Below are 10,311 nucleotides of genomic sequence, written 5' to 3' on the forward strand. Positions count from 1 at the left end.
CTGCTTGAGTTCTGATCGAGGCAAATTGGACATGGCAAAGAACTTGGTGGCATCTCCACCAGTAAGGTGTCCATCTCCATCTGTACCAAATTAACAATCCCATCATTTAAAAATCATTTCTTTTGCTCTTATTTGAACAAAAACACTAAAAAAAATTACCAGATTCAGCAAAATCGAACCATTGTTGATAGATCTTCTCGTGTTCTTTTGAACATCGATTAATGGAGCTTGATAGATCGCCGAATGTAGCATCAATGTATCTCTCTAGCCATCTTGTCTGTTGTATCAATGGCGGATTTGAGATTCAATTCGGCTGTAATGGCTGATTTGAGATTCACAAAAGAAATAGTTTGTCCAACAACTATTCCATCACTATTATATCGTTCATAACTCAAATCGCTCACCCAAATTCCTGAATATCTCAACAAAAATCGATATATTCATCATGTATTTTGGATCTGTTATGGTTTGGGATAGATGAAGGAGAAGAAAATTTGAATTTTGAATTCTCTTAATCTGTTACGGATAGGAATAGATTGATATCAATCTGTTTTGCATGATTCGTGAGATTGATAATTAATTTTACATTTAGATTCCATTTTAAGCGCAACAGTTAAGTTATTTAATGTATCAAAATTTATGTATCCGGATGCTACAATTTTTAAGAATTTTTTGTAAAATAGAAAAGAGTAGGGATAAGATGTAATTTAGGTTTTACACTATGGATTTATGTAAGTTATACTATTTGTTATCTTAAGATATTATCTACTAAATCATTAATATCGTTTGTTTTCAATAACTGAATACACATTATTTATTCATTTTAAGACATAAAATATAATTCAAATAGAAATAATTAAATATTAGAGAAAAACATAAAATTTAATAAAATAAAATTACAATTTAATAAAAAATAAAAAATTATATTTGCTTGTGATGATGAAGATGAGTTGTAGTTGTGGTGATTATGCTGGTTGATGCTAGTAACAGTAGTGGTGATAGGTGTGATGGTAAATGTAAGACTGTAGTGATTGACACGATGGGGATGGTTACTAGTGGTGGTGATTGTGATAGTGGAATTAGTTGATGTTAGTAGATGGTGATAGCTAAAGAAGTGTGGTGGTTGATGATAGTTGTGACAATGGAAGTGATTAGTAATAGGAATTAATTGCAGATGATAGTAGCGGCAAAGGTTGTGATGGTTGTAATGACAAATGCAGATATAGTTATAATAATGAATGTGGTAGGTGTTGTAGCAACTAACAAAAATGATTGTCAGTTATGATTGTGAGGTGGTTGAAGGATCTTACCACAGAGGTGGTTGATAGTTGTGATAACAAAGGTGATTGGATGATGGTTGGTGCTTGTAACGACAAAGGTGGTTAGTAGTAATGGATAGTGGTTATGACAGAGTGGTGGTAAAAATGTAATGAAATATTGTGATTTTAGGACAACTAAGCATATGAGGCTGCTGGAGAAACAGTATGCCAGAGACCTTTCTAAACAACAAGCATAAACAGTTTGTTTTGCACTTTACATCTTTGAGCATACCTTTATCCAGTTGCAGCATATAATGAAAACAAACAACTGATATCATTTACTTCACTTATGGCTTCAACAGAAACTAAAGCCATTTGGTTAGAAAAATTCTATCTATCCAAACAATTAGAGCATCATTGCATAAAACTTTCAAACAAGGGAACCATCAAACGAGGTCTTTTATACGGATAAACGAGACATTGGTCTCGCTGGATGCAAGAGTACACGATAAAAATTAAGAGCAATATTACAAGGATGGGAATAGGAGCCAAAAAAATAGTGTTCTTGTAACAAAATAACAAAAGATTGCTCTCACCTTGTGGCTTTCTCTAATCATTTGTACTTAAATCTCTTTCTTCAACTCAGCACTTCAGCACGTCCAAGAAGCTGATCGTTTGATTACAGGCTTCATTTGCTTGTCCTCTTCCAAGGCAATCATTCCCAAATGCGAAGGATCCTCCAGCAACATCTTTGCTACGAGATATCCTGCGATTGACCATGTCTGATACTTCCTCGCTTGTTTACCAATATATCTTCCAACTGTACCATCATAATATTCAGGCCAGGAGTCCTTAGATAAGCGGCTCTCAGCAAGATCTATTGCTCGTCTTGCAATTTGTGGCCGTCCCGTCTTAATGCAGGCAGCGGTTAGCAACCATAAAAGCACTGCAATTTTAAGATGTGAATTAGACATTGCATTAGAGAGCATGACATCAAACTTGAAGCAATAGCCTGTGCTGTGCATCTTATTTCTTTTAGCCAGTGCGCAGAAGCAATATAGATGCTTCTACGGAAAGTGGGATAGTAAATAATTTATGGAACACACATTCTACTAGTAAAGCTACAAAGTCTTTTTAACACAATATGAAGTCCCATAACTAAACTAACTAATAATCATCCAAGTGATTCTCTACACTCCTTTCTCTTTCTGGACAAAGAAGTCACTACGAAATCCCGCAAGTTATTATGAAATTAGAGAAAAGACATAAAGTCACCACTGAAGTTGTCCCGAATTTTTAAAAAGACACCTTAACTTTGCAACCGTCTTATTACCCCACTAAACAATTTTGAACACATTATTATTTTTCGATCAACCCCCAGGATTTAAGCAGCAAGTGTGTTCACACACCAATCATTACATAACACGTGTTAATTTTATTAAAAATATAAAAAAAAAATCATTTTAAATTTTTTCTTTATCTTTTTTTTATTTATTTCTCTCTCTCTCTCTTACTTTTTTATTTATTTTAATTTTGATTTTATCTTAAATTCCACGTCATCTTCAACCCCCCACTTTCAAGTGATCCATCCCTGCATTTTCTTCTTGTTCTTCACCTCCCACCCTCACCCCACCCCCCACGTCAAGTTGAACCCCTCTCTCATTTTTTTTCTTTTTTATTCTTCTTCTCCACTCAAATTCTTTATTTCAGTGATTTTTTTATAAAAAAGAATTCATACTATTTTCTAGACTTTATTGAATTATTGATAACAAAACTAATTATTTTTCAAAGAAATTTAAAATTTTGAAGGTATCATCAATTACTCCTTTTCATATAACTTCAAAATCAGAAATGATAATTTTAAAAGAATCAATGAATTCCTCGAAAATTAAAAGAACTTAATTGAAATCAGATAAAAAAACTATATAATACTTCCTAATCATCTTGAAATCTAATGGTTTATCAAATTGTTCGAAATGTAAGAACATATATTTAGATAAAGTTTTAAAATTAAAGAGATAAAAACTAATAGTAGTAAAAAAAGGAAGGTGAAGTTGTGATAAAAATAGTGACATTGAAAGCTTCAATAGAGATGACAATAAATTTTTGAAGAAGAAAGAAAGAGAAAAAATAAAAACAAAAAAGCTAAAAAAATAAGAAAATACATTTTAAATAAATTTTAGTTATTTTAGGTTGTTCACTCTCTTTAAGAGAGTGCACACACTCCTCTATGTCATGTGGACAAAAAATGATGTAATAATATCAGTTCAAGATTGTTTAGTGGGGGTAATAGGACGCCCACATAGTTAAGGTGTCTTTTTGAAAATTCGGGACAAGTTCAGGTATCACATTATGTATTTTCTCTTTAAGTAGCAAATCAAGTGAAGTGCTGAAGGAAGATGGAAGAACCTGGCCAAGATCCACCATTATGGTAGCTCCACCTGGTATTCTTGGGATCACAACCAGTTATAAGTCGCCAGTCATGATTTTCTAGTGCTGGATAAGATATTTTTAAGGGCATCTCTGCTACTAGCTCGTCCCAGCGTGCTTCTATGAGATCCATAATAGCGGAAGCTTGCTCTGGAGTGGCAAGGGAGGACAATATGGCAATACAGTTACCTAAAGCAAACCATCTGAAGTCCATCCTTGCAGGACTAACGTTCCCAATAAAGTAACCACCACGTTTAGGCACAAATTCAAATACCCAATCTGGGATTGAATCAGGGATAACATTAAACTTATTTACTGCAGTATGAGAATATTCTTCAGTTTTATAGCGGTAAATGTCGTTTAATTGTTGGAAATCAAGCCAGAAATAACTTCTCATGTGATAACTCAAGGCATGTAGACGCTTCACTATTCTCTCAACAAATTCTCCCCCTTCTGTATCGTGCTTCAACATTGCCAAAGCACTTCGCAATGCCATAAAGAAGAGTGCTTGGATCTCAATAGGATAACCATAGATTCCCTGAAATATCAACCATCATAATTTAACAGCTCAATAATATATTTTCAAAGGACATGTCTTTCATCCATCTATTGTGCCCAAGCAGTTACAAAGCAATTCTGTTATGGTTGTCACATCAAACCTTTTTTTTAGAGCTGGAGAAATCTTCTGTTTCAAGATTTGGATTTTAGTGGATAATGGGCCCGCCCCACTATCCTTCTCTACTTATGGGAGTCACATCTATCATTTTCATCAGGATTAAAACATTGACTGGAGGCAGGATATAGTCGTGTGGCAATTCAATTCACATAAAATTTCAAGTCATACATAGATCAATTAATCACCAAGAAGCAAAAAACGATGCTTATTATGTAATTCAAAGTACTTCTAACTATGATTATAACAGAATTCCAAAAGGTGATCTTCAAGTTATGTGGAACTTTAGGCTTTCAAGTTTAGTGTTAGAATCTGGATGCACAAGCACAAGGTAATTAGCAGAAAATTTTATTTCTTGAACATTTTGTTGAATATTGGGTAACATGTATGAAGAGACGTGAGAATGAGATAGGCAATACCGATCGAAGTAAGAAAAGTAGAAGTTGTATGTCCTTGGTGGCTGAACTGAAGAAGGAGCAAGAAAAACAAAGGAAAAAAAAAAGGTAGCTCACACTAAGGCTGGGCACCGGAACGGGTTGTACCGGTACCATTCCGGTCCATTCCGGTACCATTCCGGTTCGTTCCGGTCCGGTAGTATTCGGGACGGGATGGGATACATTGAACCGGTACACGGAACGGAACGGTACCATGATATACCGGTACCGGTTCATTCCGGTTCCGTTCCGGTCCGGTCCGGTACCGGTCCGGTCCCGGAAAATCATTTTTAATTAAAATAAAAAATAATATTTTTGTCATTATTTACTTTTATTAGCATTTCTTTTTTGTTTATTTAATTTTTTTAAAATTACAAACTTAAGTTATTTAACTTACAAGTTATAAGTATAACTTAATAACTTATAAACTTCAACAACATGCCCAGTGAGATCCCACTAGGTGGTGTCTGGGGAGGGTAAATTGTACGCAGACCTTACCACTACCTCGTGGAGGTAGAGAGGCTGTTTCCGGGAGACCCTCAGCTCAAGAACAACAAATCTAAGTGACAGGAGAGATATAAATAACTTATAAACTTCAAAAGATTCAAATCTTTAAAACTTATAACATAACTACATAAGCTCAAAAACTAAAAAAAAAACTTTATTAAACTTAACTTACAAAAAAAAACATTTGTATTTTCGTAATTCAAAATAACTCAAAAAAAATAAAAAAAATTTTAAATAGCTATATGTGCCGTCCCGTTTATCCCATCCCGTTCCGTTCCGGTCCATTCCGGTCCGTCCCGGTTCTATCCCGGTATATAGTGGGACGGGACGGAACCGAGCCTCCATCCCGGTAGTTCCGGTCCGGTTCATCCCGGTACCGGTCAACAACCCGGTCAAACCGTCCCGTTCCGGTCCGGTGGTCCCATTCCGGTCCGGTGCCCAGCCTTAGCTCACACTGACTAAAGACGCAAAGTTGAAAACAAAAAGGATATGGAAAGTCATCAGATGAGATTATATTTAAGACATGGTTTTTAGTAAGCATTTTCATCACATTACCAATAGAAACAATACCAATCACAATCAGGTAAAATAGATAAACAGCATACTCCAGTTATCTCATAGATTTGCAACTTTAGCGACAATAAAAGGTAAATAAAGAAACAGATTAAACAACTATTACTTATAAACATAAAACACAAGGAATATAAAATCTATTGTTACATGCTATAAAGAAGCATCAATAAACTTTCTATGAAACTGCTTCAACATCATCACCACCCTTCTTTATTTCTACATACTTGGTAAATAACAAATACCGAAGCATAAAACATAGGAAATACGACAAATGAAGTAAAAGCAGCTTAAAAACAAAGGAGTGAAAGCTGCCAACCTACAACAAAGAAACAGCAAGGAGCGGCAAAGTAGAGAACGTGTCCATTTGGTGGCTAGTAGAGACAAGATTGTCAAAAATGATGAAACGAGTTCCAAATCCTTAAAACAACTTTTAAAATGATATGATTAAGTTTGCATGATCCAACAGCTGCCCGGTTCTAACTCAAGCTATGAATGCACAACCTAATTATGATGCAAGCATAGAAAACTATTAAAACACGTTGAAATTGATGTTGAGATCGAAATAATCAAGGCGTCAAGCGGAACCTAATAATTGTCGATCTTTACAGCGATAAATCAGATGACAAAGAAAAACTATAAAAATACTAAATGATAATGGTTTGGTCAATTGACTTACATATGATAATACTAATATGAAAGAAAATATTAAAACTGTAGAGACAATAAACCTTCCCCTAAACAAAACTCTCTATATGACTACCGTATGGATGCTACTATGTTCTAGGGGAAAGAAAGGATCTTTCATTTATATAAGTCCAAAACTTTTCCTCCAAGAAAGCATTAACCAAACATGGAATAAACCTTTTCCGACAATGAAACCTTTTCCACCAAGAAAATTTCATACCAAAAAAAAAAAAACATTTTGAATTATAAATCAATGATAATAAGTATCCAGTTACGATAATAAGTTGTATTATATCACAATCACAGAAACAACCAATAATATATGCAAGTTAAGGCAACAAGATAACTTACCATTCTTCTATCAATCATTGAGCATCCATCAGCACAAAGCAAAGTAGGAAATGTATCAAATCCTTCAGACAAACATAAGCTCAATATAAGCCTCATTCCCCTTTGGCACTCGGGAGTTTCAGCAAGACTTACATCTCCGGTAGATTTTGTGTATGCACGGAGAAGAATTATCCACCAAAATCCAGAATCAACTGGAGCGACTCTTCCAATTGCACTCTCACCAAAATCTGCCATTATCGTATCTGTCTTACGAACAGGATCATGAAGAACCTTGAAACTAGCTGGCATAACCCCTTCCCCCAGCTTGAATCTATCTACTCTTTTCTCCCACCCTTGAAGCTGAAGTGTCTTCAACAGGAAGTTCTTAACTATATCAGGCTCTCCATTCATCAGGAAGGCCAGAGCGCTAGGAACAAAATCCCGAACAAAGACCTACACATCCAGCAAAAACTTACATAGATACTTAAAACATGCTACTAAAATTGAAAATAACACATCCTGATCAAGCAAAATTGCTCAACGTAAATCTGAACTTCCGCATTACTGTATCTCATTCCATAACAAACCCAATTCCAGTAAAATATCCCGAAAATATAAATGGAATTTTGTCAAAAGTAAGACCTGATTATAGTATATGAAACCAATATTATGGAAATTACAACATAACTAATACTGAAAGAGAAACTACTTCAAAGCTGCTATATTATATTGAACAAGTACCTGATCATAATTGAGGACTTCCTCAGCGGCATGATCCACTGCAGCAATTGTACCAACTGGTTGGCCTCGAAAGTGAACCATGGAACGGCGTAGAGCATCCCAGGCTTCAGCAACCATTGGATGTGGCTCAAAAGAGTTTCGTGCCGATGAAGCTGGGGTGTCCAACCCAGACCTTCCTGGCGAGTAAGTATTCTCATAATTATCTAAACCTCTAGATAAGCCTATGGATAACTCACTTAGCGACCTCTCATCAAAAGATCTCTGCCTCTCTATGTTAATCCTTGGCTTATCAAGAAGTTTCGAGAGATCAAAGTCATCCATCTCCGAAATGGAGCAGTGGGAGCTAACATTTCTCAATCCAGTACCTTCCATCCTCACTCTTAAAACCTTCAACTCACACAACTGCTCTATACGATAAACAATAGCCCGTTTAGACGATTAAACAAGTTATACACTCATATAAACAACACAACCTTGTTTATCTATTTGTAGAAAATGACATCGCTAATTGACAAACCCGGCAATTTTTAAATACAAGAATATGAATCATATGGCAACTAATATATATATATATATATATATATATATATATATATACACGCCATTGTCAATGGTCAGGAAAAAAAATCACATATAAATTATTCAAAAATGGAAGTTATAAAAAAACAAATCAGGCAAATAGTGTGGCCCAACCGAAAAAAAAAATGTAATAACTATTTGCAATTTTATCCATTTTCTCCTTAGGGAAAGATAATTAACCAAATAAATGGTATACTAATAATAATTAAGTTACCATAATCAAAATAACCTTATCCACAAAATAGCTACAAAGGAAGCGATTGCCTAAAAACAGACATAACTTAGTCTAGAAAATGAAAAATAGCCAAAAATAACTTAGAATTTCTGAAATTTTAAGCTGAGAAAAGGAGCTGCATTGCAAAGTCCACTCTAAAATTAAGAAGAAACACAAAACTTTGAGATCCAAATACTTGAACAAGAGCAAGACAGAAGATAGTTAAGCAAACTGAGATCCAAAAAGCACAAATACCGAGAAAATAGAAAACTTATAACAGAGAGTAAAGTATAGAGAGAGAAGACCTTAGCTGAGAGAGAAAAAAAAGGTAGTATTCTGCCGGCAATAATGGAGTCTGAAGCCGGCGAGATGACCGGAAAAAAAAGAGAGAAATGGAGAGAGAAGAAGGGGCTAAGTAGAAAATGGAAGAAGAGGGGAAAAAGATCATGTTGTGGAATGAAGCTAATTTATAGAGAGTTGACATTTGGGAAGACTCTAAGTGGGGCCCACAGAACCCCTATTTTACAACCTATTTACCTTTTTGTAAGAAGAAGCCACAGCTAAGATATTTATTGCAGGATAAGAACAAGATAGTACTGTAATAAATAATTTTTTAATACTGTAATAAATAATTTTTTGATATTTATTGCAGGATAAGAACAAGATAGTACTGTAATAAATAATTTTTTAACAAGATAGTACTGTGATAAATAATTTATACATGTATTTAACAAGATAAATAATTTATACATGTATTAATAAGTATTGACACTTCTTTCCATAAGGAAATATTTAGTCTACTGATTAAGGAGTTTCAAAGGTTCTTAAGGTTATTTGTTCTAAAATTTTATAAATCAATATATAAATAATAATTATTTTTAATTAAAAAATATAGCAAAATTTTTAAAATCAAAATACATAATATTTAGCTCAGATGTTCATATTTATTTAATAGGAATTGAACGGAAAAAAAATTCAATTTAGAATGAAATCACATTTATACTTAAAGATTTCACCGAGACATCAAAAAAAAAAGTAGAATCAAATGAGATTTAAGAAAATATACATATATGAAGCATTTTTCACTTTTAATAGCTTTATAGAAATAAGAAATTGGATTTTTGATTAACTTAATGTTAAATAACTACTTAAAGAAAAAAAATTAAAAGTCAAATCGATTAAAAATTTAATTTGCTACATATGTAATAGATAATATTAGTTTTGAATTATTGAAAAAATAACAGATTTATTAATTAATAGCTCTTTTGAAAATATAAAAATAAAATGTAGCTACTGGAAATTGAACCCACACGAATGATGTTCGCTTCAGCTTTGGCTGAGCGTTAGAATACAATGGGCTAAGAATATTTGTTGTTTCAAGGGTGTCCAAAATATCTTATTTAATCATTTAAAATATTATTTTATTTATATATACGATGTAATTTTCTGCTGAAGAGTTCCCGACTGGACACCCCGGACATAGTGTAGCTCCGCCCTTTGTGATCATCATCACTAATAATAAAATTGCAACTTTCACCTATTTCATTTTTCATTTTTCCTTAATTAAAAATTACATGCACCATTTTTATTTTATTTTATTTTAAAAAATGAATTATATTACACTGTAAAAGTAAAATATAAAATAAAAAGAAAAGAAACATGGTTACTTGTGTGCTAAGTTACTCGGACTTTTCATTTTTGGTGCTGCATCTGTGTCGATACGATATGAGCGTGGGTGTGAAATTTGTGTCCAATTTGTACAACGGATTTTGGATACTTTGATCAAAATCGATGGGAAAAGTCTGGAGAATTTCAATGATTCCTATAATCAATACAAAAGCTAAGGTGAAATTGTAGGAAATGAAATACCTTTTGTATATTAATTTC

General features: G+C 33.6%; 1 protein-coding gene across 2 annotated transcripts; it reads right to left on the minus strand.

Moving 5' to 3' along the window:
* Positions 1-1,693: 1,693 nt before the first annotated feature.
* On the minus strand, positions 1,694-8,874 carry LOC102602949 (probable alkaline/neutral invertase D). 2 transcript variants are annotated; one of them, XM_006350277.2, is made up of 5 exons: positions 8,730-8,874; positions 7,632-8,033; positions 6,912-7,343; positions 3,669-4,227; positions 1,694-2,205 (listed from the first exon to the last, which is right to left on the minus strand). In XM_006350277.2, exons 2-5 carry the CDS (start codon positions 8,001-8,003, stop codon positions 1,910-1,912), a joined length of 1,659 nt encoding a protein of 552 aa, XP_006350339.1. In that variant the 5' UTR covers positions 8,004-8,033; positions 8,730-8,874; the 3' UTR covers positions 1,694-1,909. The 2 variants fall into 2 exon arrangements, with proteins under 2 accessions (XP_006350339.1, XP_006350338.1); XM_006350276.2 differs by having other exon boundaries at positions 7,632-8,038.
* Between the last annotated feature and the right edge of the window lie 1,437 nt (positions 8,875-10,311).

This window comes from Solanum tuberosum, unplaced genomic scaffold (genome assembly GCF_000226075.1).
Source record: "Solanum tuberosum cultivar DM 1-3 516 R44 unplaced genomic scaffold, SolTub_3.0 scf00119, whole genome shotgun sequence".
NCBI lineage: Eukaryota > Viridiplantae > Streptophyta > Magnoliopsida > Solanales > Solanaceae > Solanum > Solanum tuberosum.

What these genes read in the sequence shown, in the direction of transcription:
- LOC102602949 (XM_006350277.2), bottom strand. Translation starts at nt 8,003, where the DNA reads ATGGAAGGTACTGGATTGAGAAATGTTAGCTCCCACTGCTCCATTTCG. An exon ending in AAGTCCTCAATTATGATCAG is followed by an intron (nt 7,344 to 7,631) that starts GTACTTGTTCAA and finishes CTGGATGTGTAG; the next exon opens with GTCTTTGTTCGGGATTTTGT. An exon ending in CAATGATTGATAGAAGAATG is followed by an intron (nt 4,228 to 6,911) that starts GTAAGTTATCTT and finishes TTGATATTTCAG; the next exon opens with GGAATCTATGGTTATCCTAT.